This window comes from Pleurodeles waltl, chromosome 7, assembly GCF_031143425.1.
Source record: "Pleurodeles waltl isolate 20211129_DDA chromosome 7, aPleWal1.hap1.20221129, whole genome shotgun sequence".
NCBI lineage: Eukaryota > Metazoa > Chordata > Amphibia > Caudata > Salamandridae > Pleurodeles > Pleurodeles waltl.
Window position 1 is genome coordinate 1028873918 of NC_090446.1, and position 27938 is coordinate 1028901855.

General features: G+C 45.2%; 1 protein-coding gene across 2 annotated transcripts in view; it reads left to right on the forward strand.

Annotated features, from left to right (window-relative positions):
- WIPI1 (WD repeat domain, phosphoinositide interacting 1) overlaps positions 1-27938 on the forward strand; it is a 188648-nt gene that overhangs the window by 85753 nt on the left and 74957 nt on the right. For both annotated transcript variants that reach the window (XM_069199848.1, XM_069199849.1), the window contains exon 4: positions 27826-27922. In XM_069199848.1, coding sequence (XP_069055949.1) covers positions 27826-27922 — 97 coding nt within the window. The remainder of the gene's footprint in view (positions 1-27825; positions 27923-27938) is intronic.

Genomic DNA, 27938 nt, shown 5'->3' on the forward strand with positions numbered 1-27938 from the left:
CCAGGTGCATTAACCCGGCCTCCTCTGCCTGGCATCTTGCACTACAAGAGTCTTGCCTAATGCCCCATTCCTATAACACAAACACAGTATAGTAGAGTCTAGGAAAGCATCTGCAAAATGTTCATGTTTGAGTCTTTCAAGATCTTAAAATGACTTGAAGAAAAGGCCAGTGGTTCTTTGGAAAAGGTGGCAACCCCGCTTACCAGTGGAAAATGCTGGGGGGTGCCAGAGTAGACGTAGGCAGCAGGCAGCACTACATTTGATGCTACTGCCGTCGATCCGTATATAGGCAGGGGCACCAGCAGAGACTCTCCCTTAGTCCGCATTGGCCTCTCTATTAGGGCAAAGGAGTGTTGCCCACCCTCCTCCCCCCCGTGGCAGCTCCTCTAAGGTGAAAAATAAAATGGTAATAAAATTCATTTGTTACCATTTTATTTTTCCCTTTTCCCAGCAGAATCATGTTTTGGGGTGGGGCCACTGCTGCTGACTGGCAGCAGGGGAGTGATGTTAACTCCACAGTTTACACTGCGCATGTCATTTTGGCAGTCCGTCTTGTGGTGGCCAGCCTGACATGCGCAGTGTAAAACCTCTCCACCCAGCTGTCTAGGACTGCTGGGTGGAGAGCAGGCACAGGCCCCGCACTGACTGTAGGAGCATCGAGGAAGCCCACTCCAGCCGATCCTTGCGCTGATGTTCAGCAGCATGAGAGCAGCGCCTGAATTGGCATCGAGAATTCAATGCAGCAGAGACCAGCGTAGAGGGACTGCAGCATGAGCACTGGAGAAGGAGAGCCACTGTGTCAGCATATGGTTAAATACATTTTTGTTATGCTTCTCTGTATTCTATTGTGTTTGACTTCTGTAAAGGTGCATGCACATTTCGGTAATGCTCCCCAGCCTCTTCATTAATAAACTCTGCCAATCACTTGTTTAGGAAATTGTGGCAAACCTTGAGTTTCCAGGCCTAGAACCAACTCCCTTGTCAGCCTTTGTACACTTTGTGTGTTTTTTTGTATCGGACTGTGGCCTCTCGCTAATGCCTATTGCCTAGGAACAGGTGAGCAGGAAAACGTATTGAGTACTGTTTGGGGAGAAACACTTTATAAATGTTTAAAATAAATAACACGGTGTCTGATTCAGATTCCCAATCACACACACAGGGCAAGGAATAAAGGTTGAGACCCCAAATATCTTTCCACCAGCTAGAGATGCAGCATATTGGTTTTGAAAAAACGTCTCTCACCCACTAATAGTGGTATGCTTCATCATAGGACAATCCTAACACATTCCTACGCTATCCAACGTAAGGAATGGACCAAAAGGGAGGAGAGACAAATAACATAGACCAACAAACGGGGATCAAACACACACCAAGCACCTCATTCATATGGTTAAAGCTATCTCAGGTGATACCATAGTCAATCTTTATTCCAAGGTTCACCGGATAGGATTAAAAGAAAATTAACAATAGGTGGTGAAACGGGGACATGATCACTCCTACACCCCAAATAGATGTTCAAAGGTCAGCATGTTTCGGCCATTTTCATCGCCCCTACGGGTCACTCTGCCTTCCTCAGGAGCATCGATCCTCTTTAATGCATATTTCTTACCCTACCAGTAGTGCCTGCAAATTGTGATCAAATATGTCTTTAGGTTCAATTGTCTCCCTGTCTTAGTACACACACTAAGGATTGCCTACGAGGGAATATACAAACACACATTTAAAATTTTGCACATAGTCTGCTTAATCCACACCTTGCTTCTTGCTCCCTCATATTAATATATTTGTACCCACGTGCCCTTAGTCCCATCAAAATGCATGCACTCCATTCTCCGTTCCATACCAAATCGGGAACTATTAATGCAGTTTTTGTGCAACAACATCCGTCACAAGCCCATCAACCCAAATTGTGACCTCTGGCTCAGGTTACTCGATATGTGTGAAAAAATACAGAGTTATCATTGTCAATCTACAGAACTGGAGTTCGGTGGGATCACCTCCCTGTAGTCACACTGAATATGAACACAGACAAATGTACACAGGTCTTTCTTCAAATTATTCTTTACCTCCTTAATTGAATTCTCTCCCTCAATTGAAATCCCCCCGCTCACCTCGTCAAGGTACCAGTGCTGCCCAACTGCCCAATGTAACTCCATGTGGGTCACAGAGCCGTTCATTGCTTCTCTTCTTATTTCCTTTCTCCTGCGGTCAGATGATCGCGTCTATCCTACAACCAACTAGACTGTTCTGTCTCCATGGTGCCAAAACACATCTGCCATATTGAAAGGACATCGCTAGTCCTCTTTCACAATGAGCGCCTCTCTAACGCCGGTAAACAGACTAACGTGCCCCTCATGTCCAACTTTATTCATTAACAACCACAAAGATAAACAAATGTAATTCTTTCACAAACACCCGTTCCAGTGCGGTGGGAAGAATTTTTTACTCAGAAAGATCTTCATGAGCGCCAGCCATTTTAGAGGTATATGGGCACAAAAACCTGATAATGATGGCTTGCTGGGTAAATTATGTTTAGTGATCAACCTCCACTACATCACGCTATTTAGCACAATTCACTAAATGCTAACCGTACTAAAGTGCAAATAAGGATTCTCTGAGCATAAAAATAATTGCCAATTGCACTAAATTGTGTATATTACATAATACTATGTTCCATTATTGTTGCCATATTGGTCCCAGTAAAAACAGCAGGAATCCCAGTTTAGCTATCTATATTGATGGTTTCTCTCCCTTTAAACGGGTTGTTTTATTTCTATAGTTTATTACATAATATTCCACAGCAACCATCATTAGTGAATAAATTGGTTGGACCTTTACATGTCACTTATAATTAAGGCTACAAACGCATCTTCCAAGCGCATGTCATTATGATCTAATACCAAACACTGGTATGTAAGGTAGGGTCCAAAGAGGCGATATAGATCTTAAAGGGGTGATTATTACCCATCCTCCTTCCTCCCGTGCATGCAATACTCTTATCAATCTCATCTTCGATTCACACTAGAACCCCTCAAATCACTTGGGTAATCGTGAAAAGAGACAGCACTCTGTTGAGTCTCACTAATGATTATTGACAGTTTAGTTGATGCTAGGGTATGTCCTCATTTATTCCCTGTCATGACTTTGGATACGGTAGATCCATTGTTGTTCTCGCCTAAATAAAAACACTTCAGTGTCTTCCATGTACGGAGGAATAGCAGGTTTATCCAATAGTGTCCTAGTAAAATTTCATGCATCATGACCCATTTCTAAAAACTGGGTAGTCATTTTTGTTACTGTTTTCTTACATCTGAGATGAAGAATGTCGTTGCACAAAGACTGCATTAATAATTCCCAATTTGATATGGAACAGAACATGGAGCGAATGCATTTTAATGGGGCTAAAGGCACATGGGTGCAAATTTATTAATATGAGGGAGCAAGAGGCAAGGTGTGGACTAAGCAGACTCTGTGCAAAATTTTAAATGTGTGTATATATATATTACCTCGTAGGCAATCCTGAGTGTGCGTACTAAGACAGGGGGACAATTGAACCCAAAGGCATATTTGATCACTATTTGAAGGCACTACAGGTAGGGTATGAAATATGAATTAAAGGGGTCCTGATGAAGGCCGAGTGACCCGTAGGGGCGATGAAAATAGCCGAAACGTATTGACCTTTGAAAAGCTATTTGGGGTGTAGGGGCGATCATGTCCCCGTTTCACAACCTATTGTTGATTTTCTTTTAATCCTATCCGGTGAACCTTGGAATAAAGATTGAGTATGGTATCACCTGAGATAGTTTTAACCTTGTGAATGAGGTGCTTTGTGTGTGTTTGATCCCAGTTTGTGTGTCTGTTATTTGTTTCGCCTCTCTTTTGCTCCATTCCTTACATTGGCTAGCATGGGAATGTGTCAGCATCACACTATGATGAAGTATGCCACTATTAGTGGGTGAGGGCGTTTTTTTCAAAACTAATACGTTGTATTTCTAGCTGGTGGGACCATGTTTGGGGTCTCAACCTTTAATCCTTGTCCTCTGTGTGTGATTGGGAATCTGATTCAGGCACTGTGTTATTATTTATTTTAAACATTTATAGAGTGTTTCTCCCCAAAAAGTACTCAATACGTTTTCCTGCGCACCTGTTTCTAGGCGATAGACATTAGCGAGAGGCCTGTGATTGGTTCATTGATTAGAAGGTTGGACAAGGGTTTCTCCTCTCACCCCTCAGGTGTGTGTTGTTTGAATCAGATTCCCGCCACAGTGCTGCCTACACACGACAAAAGACTGGATAATCTAAGTTGCAAAACCAAATCATCAAACTTCTGTCTGCTTTATCTGAAAAAACAGGATCTATCACAAATCAGCAATAACACAAGGCTACCACGTGCCCCTCATTTCCCATAAAGCATATTGTTTTGCAAGTTGAACATGGCCTTTCTTGATGAAACAATGATAAAAACATCTGCAATGTGCAGATAAGGAAACCGCTCTCTCAGTTATTGGTACACAGTTGTCTGTCACAGGCCATTTATCTGGCTGTGCGCAGTGTGTCAATGGAACCTTCGAGTGGCAGCTTGTCTCTGTGGTTATTTTGTGTTGCTGTGCTGCTGTCGGCTGTGCCTCTATTCAGCGCCAGTTATTCCCTTCCAACAACACTTCGTATGCACTGCACAGCCAACTTCTTTAAAGTGCTGCTCCGCAAAAGTAGCACTGTAATTAGATCTTGACGACGTGTCTGTGAATACACTTCTTCTGCCAGCTGATTAAAGTGTTCGCAAGTGTTATACTCATTCTGTGCCCCAGAAGGCAATTATTTTCATTTTCGCTTGCTTCCCATTTAACAGTTTAAAGAGCCCTGCCTGCCCTGACAACCAGCAGGCCTCACAGCTTAGAGCTTCATATTCCACCTGCAGGGTCCTACATGTAAAATAGATTTTCTATTGAAAGCATCAAGGTGTCAACAGAAGGACAGTAGTTGCACCCAGTGCTTAATTTGAGCTGTTGTTGCTGGTGGGGGGCACCAACACTTATTTTTGGGGGGCTGGCACTTATTTTTTTGCATGATACATTTCTGCGCGCAAAAGACACATATGGGAAAGATGGAGGAAGAGAAAAACGGAAAAGGATCACAAAGGGAGAAAGCAGAAATCTGCAAGATTGAGCTGAAAGTGCAGGGAATGACTGTAATGGATTAAAGAGGCCCGAGATGGCTTTAGGATTACATTGCCTCAGTATTCTGTGCTCCCACTTAATTGCAGTAGCCACGTGTTTCAGAGGAGAGCTTTGGGCACCGGCACGTTTTTATTTACAAAATAACCACTAGTTGCACCAATAGTTATTATTGATTGCTGCCTCATAAGGTGCAAAAACCTAGTGTGCTTGTGGCATGGAAAATAAATTAATCAAAATGCCACAAATCACTCCACTTTCGAAACCACTGTTTCATAGGCAGAGGATGATGAGCTACATAAAGAAGGTTACACAGTGTAAAAACACACATTTTCTCGCACCCCCTTGTTTTTGTTTGTAACAGTCCTAGGGTTTTCCATTGGACCAGTAGGGATCAGCAGAGTGTCACTACCACAGTCTGTTACCAGAATGCTTGAAGAAAAAGATTTAGGTGTATGTGGGGAGCGGGGACCACAGCGCAGGGAGAGGCACACTGCTGCTAATGGACTCAGTTACATTTTAGATTTTTACATTGTAGGAACTCTTAGGTCATGATATTATATTTTAGAGCGCTGCATGGTGGCACATTTTTTGGATTGATCATGAAATTGTATTGTGTGCGCCTCTAACTGAACGTGGCAAGCTTGTGGCGTGCTTTTCAATGGATGGAAATGAAAGAACATTTTGCAGCGCGTGTGTCTATGTACTGATTAGGGCGATGGAATGTCCGCTTGTACGTCTTTGTGGACCTTCTTTTCTATATTTAACTCAAGCGCGCCTGCAAGCTATTGTACATGTGAGCGAACATCATCGTAGGCGTCCCCTGGGAGAGGGAGCCTTGGAAGCAGATGCGCGTTGGCCGCTTATTTCCTGTGGAGTCCGAACACTGCCACTGGAACGTTACTGTAGCGCTAAAAAGCCACCTACTCGAAGCACAGATGTAAAACCCGCTTAGTGCAGATGTAAAAGTCAGCGGATGTGCATGTTCTCTCTTGTACCCGCATGATACTGTCCCTCTGTGTCTTGAGCCTCGCTTCAGTGCTCTCACCGGACCTAATGAAGTCTTCCAGTATATCACATGACATTAAAAGTAAAGCGCTGTTTGTGCAGGTCTGCATTAGTCACTTAAAGATTTCTACAAATGTTTTGTGAACTCCCTCTCACCCTTGTGGTTACAAGCTCGTCAGAGGTAAAGCAAGGGCGGGATATTCATACTGTGTTTATGGTCTCTGTGGTTATGTTCTGACAAATGGGTTTTGCAGAAAACACAGTGGTTTGCTGAAAGCAGGCCCTCAATGCAGGCAATAAAAACCATTTATCAGGACATAAAGAGGGGCCTGGAAACAGATGATAGTTGGCTGCGGTTGATTGGATACGTAGATATACCACCACGTATATTGGTGGTCATCATGATGGGATCAGGCTATAGTCTGTAAATTTTGGAAAGCCTTACGTTTGACGCGCACTCTGATCTTGTGACGCTGATGTGAGGTTTAGCAGATGTGCAATGTGACCTGATTTGCACCACGCATATTCCCCAACCATCGTTTGTGTAACTCAAACGGTTGCATAGGATGGCATGGCATTGCCAACAACCGGTATTTCGGTTCCAGCACTGCCACTGCAGCAGTCCTAGTGATTGTGGGTTCAGCATTCCTTCTGCAACTTGCAAGCAATAATATAAAATCTCCTAAAAACAGAATATATGTTCTATTTTTATAAGGCATTCTATAATTTCTTGCAAGATGCAGGAGGGAATGCTAAACCTGGCACCAAAATGTTGGCTTAACTGGTGACGTCCAGGTCATATTTCCTGCCTTGAAGCTGCCCTGTATTCAAAATGCATCCCCTTTGCTCAGAAGGGCAAGGTGCTCAAAGTTTTCAAAATGTGCTCTTCTTCGACCTGCATGATGCACCTCCTGCACAGTACAGCTGCGACAACACAGGGACGATGAGAAGAACTGCAGTGAAATGCAATTCTCCCACTTAGTGAACAGTAGATGCGCAGCTTTCGTTCTGGGCCTGGAGTGCAGCATTTACCATCAGCATCGTCAGGCCCACAATGGAAGTGCAATGGGTCAAGGTCTGTGGACCTGTGTGCCATAATTAAACGCTGCAGCGGTGCTGGAACAATTTTCAGAGTGGGTAGCAGAAAGCACAAGTGTCACAAATGAGATACATCCGTTCATCAGGAACTTGGTAAGGGTGTAGTATGTAACTGGTGGTGGTGCATTTTGTGGCACACTGTCGCAAATATATTACTAAAGAATGGTGCAGGAGCGCAGGGTCATTCACAGTTAGCACATTTCCATTGAAATGGCCACCACATTTTCAAATCATGCAGTGCTACTGATAAAATTATAAAGCAATGATTTGCCCATTCTGTATTTTTTTTTTTTTTTTTAGTGTATAAAAAAAAGACCCCTCCCCCCCAGTTTTCCCTTAGGAAAGTTAGTTTTGCTCGCGACTTTTAAGCCCCACCACTTTCAAATGTCACCAGCCGCCACTGCCCTTAGTCTCTTGGGTTCCGGGTAGCTGTGCAGGTAGCTGTGCAGGTGGATCTGCGTGACTGACAGTGTAGCAAGTGAGGCAGTAGTCCATTTGGCAGTCAGTGCTTCCTGCTTTGTGGCCCCAGTCGATGCTGCTGGCATGGCTCTTTGTTACAGCTTCAGGCAGAGGCTCTGTCAGCTGGGGGCAGAGGAGTCCAGAGTGCACAGCACTGACTGCTGCCAGCTAGTAGCCTGCAGTGCCGGTGGGGGCAGGGCTGAGTCCAGTCAGGGTGCGTCCATCTTTTTAAAGACAGTACTTGCTGCACAGGATCCCCACATAACCGGAGAAGTGTGTCCTTGCGCCCCCCACCACCTCCAACACATGGGCAGGGGATTTTCATCATGCAGGGGGAGGCTGGACAAGTAGGCCCCCTCTACTCCCAGCATGTGGAGGGCTGAGCAGGTGAACGTTTTCTCATATTGGAGAGCGGGTCCTCACCCTGGCAACTTAGTCGAGTCCGACTGCGTGCAACGTCATGTGGCCACCTGAAGGTTTGCATTGCAGTCCTGAGGGGTAATCACTTTGCTTGCCATGGTCAAAGGGGCGTGCACCGCCGCCTTGCCAGTAAATAACAGGCAAGGTGCCACCCCCGATCCACGTGTGAGGGCACTGCCAGGTCCTGTGTTTTTAAGTGTACCAAATGCCGGTCCGGAAGGCAGGTGGCATAATGGAGAATGGCATGAGAGCAGAGGCCGGGCCCGGCTGAAGTGCCCAGCCGGCCAAGGCACAAAATTTAGTGTTGCTTCTGCCCGACTGAGATACCAGCCACAGCATTATTTTCAAACAGCAGGCACATGCAGCATGGAGCACGCACGGTCGCTGCTTAAATGCAGAACTCCTTGGTGTAAACTGCGCACACAGGTGGTTAAGGTACTAATATTAAAATGCATGAGTGTTCCGTTTTAGTTTGGGGATGCGGACACCACACAAGAAGGCGTTAGTCTCACCGCTGATGTGCAGTACTTGGTAGGGCTGGGCTTATCGTTCTTCTACATATTTCCATCAAACGGGCCCTGGGGATTCTGCCGACCGTTTTGCTTCTCTTTTTCGGTTCCAAGATCAGTATAATTCACTGAACTCTTAAATCAGTTACTTCCTCTCTTGTCATCTCTGCCATGAGGAATCGGCGTGAAGGGGCCCATATGTCTCCCGGGTGAGTCATCTCCCTGGGCATCCCTGTGTATGTTTCTAGCTCTTCATTACAGAAATCAAGTCCAACATCCTCGTTGTGCACGTTGACACCCTGCCTTTTCCCAGTGGCATGCAACCATACGTTTAACTGACAGCAGAGTTAATTAATCTAACCCAACCCAGCAGTGCCACCTGAAGCGTGAGACTGACTGGCATGTCCAGGGACGCCAGCAACGCTCCTCAGAATCCCCTTAACCCAGGGAAACCCCATGCCAGTTTCATAAACCCGACCTCCGCTGCCTGGCATCTTGCACACCGAGAATCTTGCCTAATCCCCATATGTATAACACAGCCGCAGTGCAGTAGAGTCTATGAAAGAATCTCAAGTGAATCAGGCGAAGTCTACTATTTGGTGAATAAAAACATCTGGCAGGATGAGTGCTTCTCGTCTTTAATGTGGTTTGGAGAGATAAATATTCCCTCCTCATAGAGGTGCCCCCATTTCACAATATTTAGTGTGTGTAGCTATGATATGACATTATCATCACTCGTCAAAGTGACATGTTGGTCATGTGATAGTGTAAGTGAGAGTATCAGTTCGGGTTTTGCTATGGACTTTAGTAAGTACCAGACTTGCAGTATGCAATGCACCATGCTGATCTCAGTCGTCCACCTGGGAATCTTTTTGCATAATACATTTAACCGCAGTGTCGGGTTAGCCATGTAGCTTTGGGGATGAAGCCAGAAAATGGTAAATTGGGCCTGTGCACAGAGGTGGTGTATTTCCATTTTGGGTGTGACAAAGCTGCCTTGTTGATATGGGAGAATATTTTTTTGCCCAAGCCAAACTGGGCTACTTTTCGGCCCAAATTTGTCAGACGAGGCTAAATTTCAGTCACTGGAAGAACATTCTGGTGAAGGGCAGTGGTTTGTAAATAAAATAATAATGCAGGAATTTGGGGAGTATCACTGTTGATGAGACCAACACAGCCAGGTATCATGATTGAAAGTTTAATCCAGCTCTTTATTTGGTCCTCTAGTTTGCTGATTGCGGATGAATAATTAGTTATAACTATCTCATCCTTATCCGGACTTCTCCCAATTCCTAAATATTTAATCGGGCTGTCAAATCATTCTAGCGGGAGGCCCAACTCAAATCTTTTAGACACAGGGGGTGAGAAAAAATGTTTTCGATTTTTCCAAGTTTATGGATATACCAGCCACTGCCCCATATTTTGTATATGCTCTAAGAACCGGGCTCAGATTAATGTGAGTATCTCTCTCATACATAAATTTAACTCCTTAACATATCACAATATTAGAACATGTCTCAATATAAATCTAGGTAAATACTCTTAATGATGCCGTCTGAGTTTAGCGGCTAATGGTTCAAGGAGGATTGTAATTAAGACCTGGGGCAGTCCTGCTTGGTGCTTTTAGATATTGGTATGGGAGGCGAAATCTGTCCATTGATGCAGAGTTTGGTCACTGAAGAGGTGTTTAGCAACCTTACACAGTTCACAAAGGATCCTGGCATGCCAATACAAGCTCCTATCACCATTAAGTGCTCCCACTCCAGTAAGTCAAAAAATCTTGTGTCATCTAAGAAAACCTCCACTGTGTTCATCCCCGGTTCTAGTTGGTCCAGCCTTGTGAACAGAGTGCCTAAATTGTGAGACGTTGAATGACCTAGGGCATATCCCTCCTGGTCAAGCAGGACCAGACTTGGTAGCAGGAAGAGCAATCTGTTGCCTATTATTTTGGCCAAGGTCTTACTGTCACAGTTTACAAGTGCTAGTCACATCTGTCTGGAACCTTCACAGGCATTAAAAACGTGATAAGAGCAGCCTTGTGAATCGAGTGAGGTAAAACACCCTTCGTCATATCCTCTTCAAATACTACTAGGAGGTGCAGGGCTAGTTGCTCAGAGAATTGTTTGTTGAACGGGAACCCATCCATACCTGGGGGCTTTTCCAGTTGGTAGTTCTTTAATTACCACCTTCATCTCATCTAGTGTAATGGGCCGGGTGAGGAAGGTTCTTCGAGCTTCACTTAACCATGCTATAGATGTATTCTCCAAATACACGTCTGTGTTGGCGACCATGTTAGCACTTTGGGACTAGTAAAAAGTTCATAATATTTGCTTAAAGTCCCCAAGATCGGCTCTGTTTCATAATTGGGGTGATCATCCTCACCTTTTATGCATACAATGCCATTAGCTGACCATGGATGGCTGTTTGATGATCTTAGCTTGTGTCTTGCCTGGGAGTTCACATGACTCCTAAAAATACGACATAGTGTGTTTTACCCAGATACTGAAGTTGTTTTTCAGGCACTTCAATGAATTTTGATATTTTGTAAGTGGTCAATTTGCTGACTTCACCGTCTCCAGGACCTGTGGAAGCCACCTCCAGCTGCTTGATCTCCTGCTTGTGTCTAGCCAAGTGACCATACAATGTTTTTTTTAGCACACTGTGCTGTTTGGAAATGTAGTGCCCATGTATCACTACTTCAAATGCCTCCTATTTGTCACCATCTCATCCACTGAACCCTTGTTATTCATAAGTAAACCTTAACATGCTTCCTGAGCTCGTCTCTAAGCAGTCTATCCGGAAGTACTTCCAAAAGCTGCCTCCATAGCGCCCTGTTGCCTATTGAACCTCAAATCTTTAGCTTGAGGAGCACTGAAGAGAGATCTGATGTCTTGTGGGTCCAGATGCTCACGTCCTGTTTGATTACCCATTAATTCCAGTCTTGATCACATATCATGCACCTTCTCTAAGCTTGGCAGTCTCATCCTGCAGACTGTCTCATCCTACAGACAGGTTATGGTCCTCTAGGATTGCCTGCATGTCAGCTGCTGCTGCTGAAGTAGTGTATCTATGTGCAGTGTGTGATCTGTCCATTGCAGATTGAGTACCACCTTATAATGGCTTTCAGGTATAGTGATAGTATTCGGCTTCAGACATCATTAAAAACAAAAACAGGGTCATCTCTTTTGAATCCATGGACGTTGACTATAGTAATGTGTTTACCCTGCAAATATAATTTTGCTTTATCATATATGCAGTGAGTGTCTTACACAGACTATAGTAGATGAAAGGGTACCCTCTTTTTAATTAGTATAGCTACTCCTCTTGTGTATGAGGAATTTGAGGATGTAAAGTAGCGTCCTGCCCATTCTGCAAACATTTCCCTGTCTGCTCCTGTAGTCGTGTTCATTTCCTATAGGATGGCAGTGTCAGTTTTGTGCATGTCTACAAGCACCATAACCTGTCTAGCATTATGTGGACTGTTAAGGCCCTGTGGGTTCTACTTTACACTTGTGCAGGGTATTTCTGTGGTACTGTTCCCCCATGTATATCGGCATCTGTGCCTAGTATGGAATGATTTTAGAGTCCCAACGACGCTACTGACTTTTACGCTAAATATAACAGAGACCATGACTGTCTGAGCCATGTGTAATGAGTTAATTGCACAAAAACACAACTCCACCCATGCTAGATCTCCAAACTTACCAGCGAATTCAGTTGCCCTCCCTCTGAACATACTACTCCTTACAACCCATAATGGCAAGGTGTAGTTATCACCACATGGTTAAGATCAACTCATTAGGACTTTACAGTTGGGGGTCCCATTCATACCCGGTCATATTCCTCGCTCTTGAAGTTGCGGTTGCCAGAGGCATCATGTATGAAGCCCCACCTGGTGGGGGGGGGGTACATATATGATCCACTTATTAATTTCCACTGTTCATTAATCTATCCGATGAATTGACAAAAAAAAAAAACAATATGCTGACCCCTGTACTGATGCGTCTTACCATCTTTGTTAACTGATAAACACTTCCCGAGCATCGTCCATCACCATTACATTTCAGATTCTAGAACAATTATACTACTGTGTAGGAATCAACACACTTAAGCAAAGCATGCAACGTAAGGGCTAATTTGGGCGACTTATTTTAAGATTAGTCACTAACAGATGACATTTTTGGCGTTGTAATTCCCTCTTGCCTGTGTTCTGTCTTTTGGTTTATCTTCTTTATATATGATGAGGCTTGCTGGGGCCGGTAAAAAAAAAATACACACAGCATCTCTTGTTGTAGTTTTTAATTCACTGCTTTGTAAACCTGTCTCACCGTTTGGACCGTCAGGGTAAATTCGGGGCATAGCGGTATAGCTTAGCTTTCGTGAGTCAGATCTCTCCTTTCTTTTCCCAGCTTTAATGCGTGACCCCTAGTCCTGAAGTTGAGTGGCCTAGCAATTATTCAGGTGATGATCTCGGTCCCAGCGAGTGGCGCGCACTTTCCACTATCAACATTTTGGAAAAGCTGCCCTGTCCAAACAATGAAATCAGCATGTTAAAACTCCATCTTACCAGTATCTGTACATCTGTATTTGAACAGTATGCAGACATTGTTCCATCATTATCTTGCTTTGAAGACGTTGCTTTGATAATCAACAGAACCTTATCCATAGTGAGACATTGCTCCTGCTAGGACTTCAGATCGTCTTCCGGGTTTGAAATCCTTTGTTCAGCTTCCGGGAGACACCGTTTGTGTTTATCAATCATCAGTGCCACGACGTCAGTTTACTGGTTAAGGGTGTTTATTTTGCTGTCTACTGACACCAGGCTTTGTTGCACGCTGCCGAAGAGTGATTGCTAACCTGGCTCCACATCTTTGACCTGCTGGCTCGTTGTATCTGTTTGGCCCAGAGTGGTGTCAGGCTTATGCACTCATTTATTTTCAGATTAAAGCTTGGCCGGTTTAAAGTCCGATTGATCCGTTGGCGCCAAGGAAGGCTGTGCATTGAAGGTGAGAGAAATGTATTGGTGGTTATTCTTCCAGTGTATTCACGAGTCCACATCGTGGTCTTCCCACTCCCTGGCCTATGTGCAGGCCTATGTGCAGGATGCATCAATGCAGTGTAAGCACTCATGTGCGCACACAAGGTATGACCCGATTTCAGGAAAGCGTCTGTGATGCACTTCTTGTGTGGCTCTCAGTGGGGGCCCCACCAACTCTCAGCTCTGGGGCGGCATGAGCAAACCCTCCCCAATCCGACAACCACGTGACAGATCCTATCACAAGAGATGGGGAGGCCCTGATTAATACTTCAGTTTCTTCACCTCCCACATACAGAGCCCCCCCTCGGGGCCTCCCTATGCCACCTCGGCTGCAAGGGCTATTGTGCAATATAGGCACGGGCCTCCGCTTCCCCTCTCTCCCCGCGTAGCCGGTTTGCTGCCTCGGCGTTACCGCGGTGGCAGCTGGGGCGGAGTCCGCTTCCCCATTCCAGAGTCGGTGACAACTGCGGGCCGAGCTCTGCCCACCCCAGTCTTCCTCCCCCTTTCAGCCAGGCTCCCAGCATGTTCCAGTGCTTCCAGAGCCCCAGTGCACAACCCGGGGCAGCTCACATACAGTCATTGTCGTCAGCCTGAATTCACCAGCGTTCAGAGAGAAACAATATATTCCCTTATAAAGCTGATCTTGGAGCGGGTAATGATTGTTCAGCCAGCAACTTGTTTACTGCTGATGCTTCGCGACCCCTCGGCTGTCTGCTTACATTGATAACCTTCAGGGTTGCCCTCTGGCTTGCAGAGCCTCACCCTCAAGTGGCCATCTTGAGACTCATCACTCAGGTGCCCCCCTGATACATTTTCTTGATGTACGATAGGCTACACCTTCTGTTGCCACTAAAAATGAGCCCTTGCAATACAAAGACTAGAATATATGTTAAGGCTGAGCCTACTGGACTGAGCACACTCTTTTTTGGGAGTCATATTGTAGGTTTACCACTGGTTGGCTTTCTTGTCACTCTTATTTGCGTGCGTCTCTTCAGTGGCTTGCCTTTTCCACCTTGTGTCTGTCCCGCTCCTAGAGCGTTGCCAATGTACTTGTGTCCTTTCACTGCTCACTTTTAGGGACATACTTTTTTCTTTTGCCTTAATCACTCTGCATATGTTTTCCAGCTGTCTCCCTAGTATGCTTTTCCTCCACCCTCTGTGCTTCACTTCCTCTCTCCCCCTTGTGCTCTCTCACCTGTTGCTTCTCCTCCCCATCACTGCCTTCCTTGTTGCTTTCCCTCACCTGTACCACCCATTTCTCGCCATTGCTTCTCCTCCTCACCCTCACAACTTCCTCTGCTGCTTACTCACCCATCTGCTTATCCCCAGCTTGCTTTTACTGCATCATAGCGAGTTTTTTATTCCCTTCAGGCATGCTGTTTAGCTTCTGGCATGTTGTACAGCATGACCAAAACCATAGGTAAAGCCAATAAGTCTCAATGCGAGACCTATTAGGTTTGCCAATGCTTGTTGTTTGTGAAGACATCAAAACAATGTAAAAGAGGACATCATTGAAAATGCCTCACTTACTAGTTTGGTCTTTTTTCAGTAAACGTGTCGAGGGAAGTTGATTGCTAAGTGGCAAACACACCCACTCTGTGATTAAACTTCTCACTCTTTTATTCCTGCGCCGAAACTGCAACAAACTGTCAGTCATGTGATGGGAGTGAGGGGGGGCGATATCTGCTCATCGATCTGTCATGGCGTCAGACGCAGCTCAGTATTTCAATTTGCTGTTGGCAAATCGTTCATGGGAGCAAAACAGCAAGGGCACCTCGGGATATCAGTGGTACGTAGCTGTCAGTGGTGCAGTCAGTGCAGGGGCATGAGGTCCCAGAAGTCTGAGGGTCCCAAGTCTGCTTTAAACTGGCTCCAATGTTTTTAACAGACTTTCTGCTTCGGTTTTCTTCGCTGTCCTTCTTGGGACCCGGCCCTGTGTAGCTTCTTTCTCGGGGAGGGGTTGGGAAAGGGTCGCTCCCACTGAGAGCCAGAAAGGCCGGGGGCAGGATCTGGCAAACCAAGAAGGTCCAAGTAATGCATTCAGTGGCCGTGAGCAAGAGATCCCCTCAGGAGAGAGAGAATAAAAAGAGGACTTCAGCACAGAGAATGTAAGAGAGGAGGAAAAAAGAGAAGTGGAAGGGAGTGCCGCAATAGAGGTGGAAAGAACGAGGAGTAAGGCAGTTATGGAAGTAAACTATAAAGGAAGTAACGAAAGAGGTAGAGAGGGTGAAAAAAGATAATTGAGATATGAATGAAAGATCGGCGAGGAAATAAGAAAGCAAATAAGACGAACAGAAGTGTAAGAAATAAAAGGATTGGATAGACAGAAATAACAGAAAGATGGCGGGTGAAGGAAGAGATGTGAGGGGAGAGTGAGGGAGGTGGATATTTAAGTAGAGAGAGAGAAAAGATGGGCAGAAATAGGACCAAGAGAGAAGAAGCTGAGAGGACAAGCTATGGAAGTGAGATAGAAAAAGTGAGAGGAGCGGAAGAAGAAAGAAGAAGGCAAAGTGTAGGATGTAGCAAGGACAAGAGAAGGTTGGCAAAGAGATAATGATGATAATGAGTGACAAAGTGGAATTGGTAGAAGTAGAAGTGCCAGAAAGGAGGAAGTCAGGATGAAGGTGAGGATATAGCTGGGAGAGAAGCCAAAGTAAGTTAAAGATTTAAAAGGGAATGAATGGAAGGTAAAAGAAAGGGCAGGGAGACGAGGGAGGCTGGGGAGAAAGAAAAGGGGAAAGATGGAGCAAGGGAAGAAGAAAAAGTATAGGCTTGGAGGTATCGGAGAGGAAAGATTGGTAGAAGGTGGACCCGTAATCATCATCATAGCTATCATTACTGTGCCAGATGCAATGGCACTGGTGCCTAGGGCTACGCGGCGCCCACTGCACACCTGTAAGGCTGTCCGTTAATACAAACGTGGAGGGCAAAGGGATCCATTTTCCTTGCTTGCGTTTGGGCCCATGGCTCCCTTGCTACACCACTGGCTGCATCATTATAGGCAGCTTGGTGTCTGATCATACATTAAAATGCTCTACTTAATTTGTGGACATGTTGGTGATACAACCTGACTTTGTATAACTATACTCTCTCCCTCTGTATAACGACTACTCAATTTCAAACTGTCACCCACATTGAAACCAGAGTAAAATACTCAGCGACTCTGAATGTACTCTGTAGGAGTTCAGGAATGGCTACATTTGTGGGACAGATGTGTTGGTACAGATCAAACTGTTGTCTGTTCTGGTGACCTTCCACCACTCCTTTGCAATGTACATCTGTGTGCTGCTCATTCTATGCATCATGCACAGTTAGATTTGCAATCGTGGTGTATAGTGTACATTCTCTGAAGATATCTGCTTGGTTTAATTGTCAAGCCTGTGTTTGCTGCTGTACGGAAACCAGTAGCTGTCAAGGTATGCTTCAGAAATTGTTGCCAAATTCAGTTCATTTGCTATTGTCTACACAGAATATGCTTGCCAGATGAAGTTGGCCCATCCTAAGATAATGATACATCAATGGATGAAATCACTTCATAGGGACAAATCTTGCGTGCAGTCAACATTCATTTTTTTTTTTTTAATCAACTTTTTATTGACATTAATCTAGATGGCAGAGACATTTTGTAATAGTGCATTGATGATACTATGGTAAAGATAAACATGTTGCATCTCTGTACCCCTCCCCACAGGTCAATATCATACATCAATCGACCAGCCATCATGTTTGGTCTGGGAGAACGTCATCTTGTCGCTGAGGTCCCATAGAGGTAAAGGCGTTACAAATGTCCCATGTGAAGGTGTTACAGGATCCCCAGATCTTTGTCCATTTTCGGGGACAACTCTGACCCTTGTACACCACCCTTTCTGCCAACATGATCCAATCCATGCCCTACTTCCAGTCCCCCAACCTAGGCAGATGCCTATCTCTCCACTTCCTTCCAATGTTACGTTTAGCCACCATCAGACCCAGTGTCCACCATATCTGCATCATATGAGTCACCTCGGTTTCCTCCAAAATATTTAAGACACCACTTCGCTGAGGCTGTAAAGGAGTTCGCCAACACGTCCCCTGTGCATTCAACCACATCTATCCAGAAAGTTTGAATTATAGGGTGTGACCAAATTTGTGTGATAGAATGTGTAGGGATGCCCAAAACCTCACAGACAAGTCTCTGTTGTTGCACGACCCATTTTAAACTATAGGGAATGGGTGTACTATGTCCTATTCATTATTTGTAGCTGTACTAGCCTGAACCCCACCAGGATGGCCACCTCTCACATGGATGTTAGGGCCTCCCCCCCATTCGTCATCCTCCAACTCGCCCAGATCGTGTACCCACCATTCCTTCAGATGTAGTGCGTCAGGGGTATTGAGTATTTTCTTGTATGTTAGGGAGGTTGCCTTCCGAGACATGTACTCGTCTAATAAGCGGTCTTCCAGGGGTGAGGACTCGGGAAGGACCATGTCCTTGGGCAATAGGGCACGGAGTGAGTGACATACCTGAAGATAGAGATACACGTCAGAAGGTGCAAGTTGGTAATCCCATCAGAGATCTGGCCATGGGGCAGCATCTCCATTGAGCCAGATGTCCCCCACTTTAGAATAATAGATAAAGTCCCACTTGCTAAATCCTGGCTTCGTGCCCAGAGTGCCCAGTGCTGCGGTATCCTACAATGGGGTGGGTTCTGTTACCTTACCTTTCCATCCCAGGGTGGCCAGGGCAGTATGCCAAATGTCAATCACTGTAGTCGTAGGGCCGAAGGTGCCCGAGCAACCCTGAGGGCTACACAGGGCTCTACGTAACAGATTAAAGAAAATGTGTCTTACATCCATGCTCATGCACAGTTTAGAATACATGAGCATTAGTTGTTTTCACCAAGGACTCAAAAGTAAAGGTGTCCTTTAAAAAAAAAATGTGGCAGTTGACAAATTTTAAATTCCGCAGATGAAAATATGTGCCTTTTCCCCACCGAAGGTACTTCATCCCATGAATGAAGGTTGACTGGTTATTTGCCTTAGGGAGGGGTTGGTGGGTTGACGGCAGTACCATAGATTGCTGTAAAAAGTAAGTTATTACAGCTGAGAGGAAACATCACAATAAGTTTGGCCTGGGCTGAGGGACAGTGGAAAAGGTACTGAACAAATTTACAGTTGTTTTAGACCTCCTTCTTCAGCTCTTTATTGCATGAACTATTTTCCCTTCAATTCAGCTATTAATGGAGAAAGAGACATTTCTTGCATCTGAAGAGACTTCTAGCCGCATATTCCTTACCTTAGAATTCCCCCAGGTGTCAGACTTGATCCGGAAGATTTTTTGTGAGCAGTACCCCTGCGCACCAGCAGGTAATGTCATTCGGCTCCGCATGCGTCGTCTGCACTAGGAAATGACATCCACAGCACTTATATAGGCTCCACCCAGCCACACTGATGTCAGTGCCTTGAGGAAGAGATCCCCCAAACTCTTGGCAGCCATGGCATTCAAGGTCCCAGTGAGATCCTCGTCTCACTCCAAGTCGTCCGGCCACTTGGGTAGCCTGCCACAATAAGAAGTCGCCTTAGAGGTCTTTGACTTCTCCGTGTCCGCCGTCTGATAAGACATGGGAGGGGCAGCAGTTGAGGCCTTGCTCCACGGTAGAACCTGTACCTGGGCCAACTCCACGCCTCCCCAGATTTCGTGAGCCAGAGCGAACCCCACCCAGTTGAAAATGAGTCCATGCGCCCCAAATATGTTCGGGTCAACTCCTCTAGGTTCTCTTCAGACCCTAGGAGTCCACAGTGGCACTTTTCACTACCACACCGGCAGGTCCAGCCCCATCTCTAGGTGCGCCCAGAGGATCCTTTCCTAGATCCAGACCTACGCCGGTCATACCACCACGGCTGTCCTTGGCACCATCCTGATGCTGACAACCCGGCGGTGCTGCCCCAATTCGGATCCTCAACTCCAATTTGGAGCTGGAGATGCACCGCTCAATGTAATTCCTGGTGCTGTCTGGAGTCCTGTCTTCCAGATTGGACAGTGAGCCCTATTTCTGTGGGCCAGGAGTCAAGGAAGAATGGGCAGGGTTACTGGGTCCTGAAGAATTCCAGCTCAATGAAAACCCTAATATGGATTGGTATGAGGAACTGGGTAAAGCCATTGGACTGGATGCTTCTCCAGATACTGGGATGCTTTCTCCCCCATGCGTGGCTATGGTGGAGGGAGCCTCATTCCTCGTGGTGGTATGGAGGGAAGTCGAGGTTCTTGCCCTTAAGTTTCCTTTGGGGCATTCAAGACTAACGTCTTAGTGGAGGTGCTGCAGCTTGGAGTCTCCCCTCAGAACCACTACTCCTGTTTAATGAAGCCCTCACTGACTTCCTTCTGGGGATTTGGTCCAAACCCAGCACATGGGCTTCTGTAAATGGGAAATTGCCCGTGGTCATGGCCCACACCGGGGGGACCCAAACTTACTCATCCAACACCCTACCCCAGGGAGCTTGGGGTCCAAGGCTCTACCTCACATGTAAATACTGGTGCATTCCCTGCCGCACCCCTGGACAGGGAAACCAAGAGGCTGGACACTTTGGGGAAGAAGTTTTCTTCTGCCAGCCTGGCATTGCGGTCCATGAACACTGTATGCTTTTTGAGCTGCTACTCCCATGTTCTGTGGGATACGGTTGTGCAGGTGCTGCCAACGGTCCTGGAGAAGGCCCAGGCCATGTTTTCTCAGGCTATCGCCAGTGGGAGAGATGCAACAAAGTTCACTATCCGTTGTGGACATGACCCGACTGACTCACTGGGCAGAGCAGTTTCATAGACTGTGTCCTTGAGGTGCTACGCATGGTTGTGGACAGCTGGCTTTTTGGGGGGTGTTCAATCGTCTTTTCGGAGTCAAGGTGGATTCGGCACAGGAACTCTTTAATGGCAGTTGGGTTACGGCCATGTCCTTGCTCCTTTCTATGGCCCCCATGTCACACACAATCTGCCTTTCGCTCCTTTCATGGCTACAGAAAGGGACTTTCAAATGTGCCAATACCCTCCCAGCCACCGTGCCATGCACACTCCACAGCCTTTGTGTGGTCGAGGGCATGATACCCACAGACCTCGTGGGTCAGACAGCCAGCGGTCTGGTCAGTCCACCACCCTTCTGGCTGCTGCAGCCTCCAAACCCTCTTAAGCTGCCCTCTTACCATTGTGAGCACCCAGTTGGTAGGATTCACCATCACCTGCCACACTGGCAGTCCATAGCATTGGACAGATGGGTTTTGCAGATCATCTGAAGGGGCTACTCCCTCCCCTTCGTGGCCACACCTCCCCCATGCCACCATCGTACGACAGGCTGATGGAGGATCATCCATCTCTTCTCTACCAGGAAGTCACAGCTCTCTTGGCCCAGGGAGCCATAGAGAGGGTGCCGATGCCAGAAGTTGGTTGTGGTTGCTATTCCCGCTTCTTTCTGGTGCCAAGAAAGGACAGAGGTTTCGTCCTATCATAGACCTACTGCCCCTCAACTACTTCCTCAAGAAGGAGATGTTCAAAATGCTCATGTTAGCTCAGGTCCTGACTGCCTTGACCACAGGAGACTAGATGATAGCGTTGGACCTCAGGACTCATATTTCCATATTCCTGTCCTGCCTGCCCATACGTGTTACCTACAGTTTACAGTAGGCCAAGAGCGTTTTCATGTCGCCATGCTCCCTTTTGGCCTTACCAGCACCCCTCGAGTGATTGCAACTCATCTGTGGAGATCAGAGGTGTCAGTCTTCCCCTATCTCGACAACTGGCTGTTGAAGGCTGGCTCACCCAAGGCCGTCGTCTCTCACCTCCAGACTACAGCAAGCCACCTGCATTCACTGGGGTTCATTATTGCATGCCGAACTCACACCTGACTCCCTCTCAGACGCTCCTTTTCATCAGAGCTGTTCTGGACAAAGTGCAATTTCGGGCATATCGTCCCAAAAGGCGAGTTCATGATATTTAGGCTACAATACCACTGTTTCAGCCTTTGTCCTAGATTTCGGTGAGGCAGACCCCGAGGCTCTTGGGACTCATGGCCTCCTGCCAGTGATGCATGCCCGCTGGCATATGCGGGCTCTGTAGTGGGACCTGAAGTTGTAATGGGCACAGCATCAGGGGAATCTCTCTGACATGGTCCAGATCTCGGAGGAAACTGCAAAAGGTCTGCAGAACTACAATTGGGTTAGTGGTAGGCCCCTAACCCCTCCCCAGCCAGACCTAACAGTGGTGACCGATGCATCACTCCTGGGATGAGGCGGACATCTGGGAGAGGTGGACATCAGAGGACTCTGGACTCCCATGGAATCCGGATCCACATCAACCTGTTGGAGCTCCGAGCAATCCTCTGTCACTGAAAGCCTTTCTACCCTCAATCAAGGGAAGACTAGTGCAGGTGCTCACTGACAACACCACCGCCATGTGGTACTGCAACAAACAGTGCAGTGTGGGTTTATTTGTCAAGAGGTTCTGTGTCTCTGGACATGGCTGGTACATCATTGCATCCCTCTTCAAATCCCCTATTGTTAATTGCTCTCTGAATGGTCTTGTTCATCTTTTTCCTCCTTCACCATTTATCGTGCCTCTTTGGGACACTAATCTTGTTTTCACATTTTTAATGTGCACCACAATTAAAATAGCCTTCCTCATTACATCTGCCCGAAGAGCGAGTGGCCTTGCCTTCCAAACCTCCTTACCTCACCATCTATCCTTATAAACTGGTGCTTCGTACAAGAGCCGCCTTTCTTCCAAAAGTGATCACTCCATTATATGCAGTCCAATCCATCACCCTGGCTGCTTTTTACACTCCTCATACCTCTAGCGAAAAGGAGCGACTCCACCGCCTGGACCCAAAAGAGCATTGTCATTCTACCTTGCTTAAACAGAAGAGTTCCAGGTGGGCGACCAACAGTTCCTGGGGTATGTTGGAGTGAAGAAAGGAAGGGCTGAGCAGAAGCAGATGAGTTATAGTCTGCATTAAGATATGCTACGCCTTTTTCCCCTTTATCACACATTCAAGCTCCTTCAGATGCATGAGTTGAGGATGTGTAATTTACACAATCCACTTGTACTTGATTTATCAAAATAGAATATTGCTACATGAAAACTGGTCAGCAGGAATGTGCTTATGCTAAAGTTTTAAAATGATCACCCTTGCGCATGTTAAACAAATACACTTTTTTGAACTTTTAAAAGATTTTTTCATACTTTTACATGATGCTTGTTTTATGATTTACATGCCAACTATTTTCAGGGCTTGGCTCATGCATGAGCTGTTAGGACTGAGCCAGACCCTTGGCTCAGCTCTGCTCTCCCTGTTAATTTGTTGACACACATACCTCTACGCATCACATTCATGCTACACAGCTTTTATGCCTCACCACTTTGAAATGTAACCAGCTGTCACTTAAAGTAGAACCTGATTAAGGGAACCATGAAAGAACACAAGTACTTGGGCCATGCTCCAAGAAAGAGTCAAACACAAGATGCGGAAATGAAAGCCGTACCTGCCAACTTATGAAAAGTAAGCAAATGATAGTGACAGTGAAGCCAACCAATAGTAAGCAATGGGCAGCATCTAATCCCCATTTGAGTAAACAATATGTCTTAAAATCAACAGCACGTGCTGCCTCATGCAAGACCTAAAAAGGCTTCTAGGTTTGACTTGATCCTCCTTGATTCACATGGCTCTTTAATTGAAAGGTATGCTGCCAGTCCTCTCCTATATCACTACAGTCTGTGAAGGCTTTAATAACTTCTGGCAACTTGTGAATTGTGGAGTAGGCTTGTGTGGTCTTGAACATTGCCCTCAATATTTATTGCTGTCAGCATAGAGCCCTACAGTATAAAAACAAATTACATTGCATTTAGTACAAAGTTAAAATGAGTGTTAAAATCCAAACTAAGTGACATATAACAACATGCACACAACAAATAATAATGAACATGGGTTAAAACATCCTGTAGGCATTTTCCACATAATTTATCAATCATCTAAGGGGCCAAGTAGGAGAATAGCTTGTGGAAAGATAAGACCTAAATCTGACAAAAAAAACCACCACATACTGTTGCCCGCTCTGTGAACAAAACACTCTCTGCTAACAGCATAGTGGTAATCTCGATGAAAAGACAGACTGTGCGCCTGTATCCCTGTTGGTACTCGAACAGTGGGTCAGGATACAATCCGATATCTAATTTTCAGTCACACTGACCATATTAAGGCAGACAATAATTATCAATTGGTTGCTCATCAGTTCTTAAGTAAAGTGTCATTGCATCCTCTACTGTTCGAGTATTTTCTAACCTAAATAACCAGAGTTACCAGAGCCCGTGCCTTTTTATATTTACCACCAAATAGCATAAAGCGCATCAGTGTCTTTCCCCCAAGAAAGCAGTCATAATAAATACTCCCCTTTTGGTTCCCTATGTAATGGGCTAAATTGACCTTTGCAGAAAATCCCCAGTCTGACCCTTATACATAGGGAATATTTCAGCTCCGGATATTATCCATCCAAAACTTCTGAAAAAGAGGAGTCGATTTGTGAGCGAGGTATTTTGCTGCTAGGTCACCTCTGCATGCTCTTTAACCAGTTCCCGTTTTATGCATCACCAATACCGCCTCTGGACAAGTTCAATTGAGCCTGGACCAATAAAGTTGGATCTTTCCAATAAAATTCTGGTTGTAACGGGGTCAGAAGGATTTTCACATAATTTTACCAGTCATCCCTCCACCGCTTGAGTGGGCACCATTTCTTGGCTTGTTTTTATGTAATTTGCTATGCATGAGCCCTTAATATAATACAGGTTTTAATCCAGCCTTGGCTGGTATTGCGGAAATGTCCATTTCAAGATATAAAGACACCAGTGGAGTTCCCGGGTGTGAAAACAACTGGGACCTGAAGAAGTTATTGTGTTCAACTTTAAGCTTTTTTTCAAGCTACCAATTCCCCATAATTTGGCCACATATAAAACCTCTGCCACAGCCTTCTGCTTGTAGATCTGCAGAGTTATGCAGAGGCATTGGCCACCCACTTGGATTGCACCTGTTTTCTAATAAGCTGGTGGTAGCCTAACCTATCTGTGCTCTACAACTCAACTTCTCCTCAAAGGAGATCCCTAAGTAGTCATACTTGGAAACTCACTATAAGGGTGCACTGTCGACCTTGAGTTTTCTACTAAGATGGACATTTGGCTTGATAAGAGTTAACTTGTTTTTTGTAGTGTTTATGGTTAGATCCCTCAAAGAAAAGTTGTCAAAAAACACATCAAGTAACTTGTGTGATGCGTTTTTGCCAATAGGAGAGCATCATCTGCAAATAGAAGGATCTGAACTTCACTCCTTGCAGTAATGGGTCCTTCTAGGTTTGCTTTTAGCAGATATTCAATCACATCATTCAGAAATAAACTAAAAAGGACTTATGCCATCACATAACACTGTCTAACACCTTGTTGAATCAAGAAAGAGTCACTGCACTCACCTAGGGGCCCATAATGGACCTTGGCCATATTACCGGTGTTTATTCCAATAATAGCACTCAACAAAGATCTATCAACACCAGAGGTCTTCACACTGGGGGACGGGCCCCCCTAGGGGGGCCTCAAGTGATCCCTGGGGGGGGGGGCACCAAACTCTGGCCAAAAGAAATATTACACAGATAACATGTCTTTGTTTTAAGCAGAAGCATGTTATTGCAGTTTTAAAAAGGTAACAGTACTTAACTGCAATGTTTAAATAGGTTTAGACATATTTAAACATTGCCATCTTTCTAAAATAATTGTGAAGAATTCTGAGGGGGGGCCCAATTATTTTTATGTTTCAACTGGGGGGGATCAGCATTAAAAAGTTTGAAGACCACTGATCTAGACCCATCTTACATATGGATGATTATAACTTCTCTTGATTGATGAGGTCAGAGACTGACTCCATGCCCACAAAGGTCATATATGGAGCACTGTTCTTAACTTCTCTGTACTTGAAGAAATCGGATATAAAAGTATTGCTTGATCTGCCTTGATGATCATAGGCCTGAAGACGCCTGCACCTCAGTCAGTATGGCATGTTATTCATCCATTCCTCCAGTCTATTTTATGACACCTTGCCTAACATCTTCCCTACATCATCCAAAAGAGAGTAGTTGGCAGTATTTTTCCTACTCCCTGTTTTGTGTATTTGCACCAGGGTCACCAACTGCCACAAGGTCAGTATCCTGACCTGTACAATAAAAGCATTGAACACCTGGGCAAGAAAAACAAGACCAAACTTTAGGCTCTTTGTGATAAAGGTCAGGGGGAATGTTGGCTATGTTCATTCTGTTTTGGCTGGCTTTCTCATTTCCATTCTGTTCTTTGAAGGCTCTCAGGCGATATAATCATAGTATGATATGTCGACTTGCATCCATTATCTACCTATATCCATGTTATACATTTGTTCCCCATCTTTTAAGGAAAATCACTTTCACTTACTGTCTTCCGCGGATGAAAGGTACAACTTGTGTGCTGCATTTTCAAGGGTACTAAGTAGCACTCCCCATTTTATATGATCTAAAACCTGAAAACGCTCAGTGGTCACTCAAGTGCCTACCAGTCTAGTAGAGTCAAGTTCAAAACACCATGTCTTGTACTAAGTTATTGCACGGCCAGTCAGTGGACAATTGAACAAAGATGTTGCTCCAGTATAAATCAGCCAGCACCTAAGTCGGTCTGCCCACAATCCACAATTTATTCTCCTTGTGAGATTACAAAAAATGGTGGCAGGTTTTCCCTGACAAGCTCATTCCTATGGAAATCTTTCATCTACCTGTAGATGGTTCTTGTTAAGTAATTGAATGATCTGAAACGAACCACTGTTGCAAGAAAGCACTGCCTTTACATAAGTGCCTCCATTATTCTTGCTTGATTTATCTTCCACCCTTCATCTGATTGTTCCACCCAGTGCTAACATTCTAAAGCAATCAACAGGTGAAAACTGACAAGTGATAAAAAGGGGATCAGGAAATGTAATGTTGCTCAGCAGCACCTATGTAGTCCCCTCTCATCACACCTTGAGCAGGCTATACAGTGAGCTAAGGGAAGACGGCAAGGGTCACTCGGGCACTGCATCTCTTCCAGGAATAGAGCCTTTCCCGGGGCTTAGAAATGCTCTACAGCTAACGGACAATGTGGGGTTTTTTGCACAGCAGCAACATGAATGCACCACACCCCCTCTTCTTGTTATGCTTTTGAAACTTGTATTACTATTGTGTCTTTACATTTCATAATTTTGTGTTCGCTTCTTCGGTGTTCAAGGAGGCATTTGGGAGCAATAGAGAATAACAACAGATTCTACCAACACAAATGTGCTGCCCATCAGAAGTCTCTGTGGTCGAGCCTCCAAATGAACACCATGTGGCCCAATTTTGTTTCAGGCCACTGAACAACTGTGCCTTTTGCCTATCAATGCTCCGTCCCGTTTGGGAGTGTTATGCTTGGAATAAGGTTTCTGGAAGTGGGTGAAATGTATAGAAAAATGACACCAACAGATGACAGTACCTTGATGCTTTATTTTACTCAGGGTGGGTAGTCCGTGAGACCTAAGTCACACATTTGATAACTCTGGATTAATTTAAAGTTAAGTAAAATCTCCGATTAATAAACTTGTAACGAGTGTTTATCTTCCAAGCAAATCGTATGCTTTCTCAGTTACTAAAATCAAGTTATTGTGGAGGGCATAGATGGCTCTGGGTAGCAATCCTATGCATGAACACTACAAAAGAACAAATGTATATACTTTTATGGCTACCTTGGTGTGCCGAATAAAGATTTTGAACTGAAAAAAACAAGTTAAGCAATAATGTTTTAATCTCTGACATGATAATGCCTACGGTCTCGCTGTTTGTTGTCTGTCCAGAAAGCAGCCATAAAGTGATTGTTCCCTGATGGGTGTTCTGAGAAAGTATGAGTGGGGTTTGGGCATTGCGAGAGGGTGGGGTATGATCTTTTCAAGTTTTCTTTTTTTAGCTGTGTCGTTGCAGATGCAAGTGATCGTCTGCAAATCCTGTGTACGTTTCTTTCATTTGTATATTTTAAAAGTATTGACAACTTTTACTAGCATATCTTTCCTTTTCTGTCCTATGGTTTCTTTGTTAGAGGCTGATCGTGTGTTTGGAGGAATCAATCTACGTCCATAACATCAAAGACATGAAACTCCTTAAAACGCTGCTTGAGACTCCTCGAAACCCAACGGGTAGGTGTAAAATCTG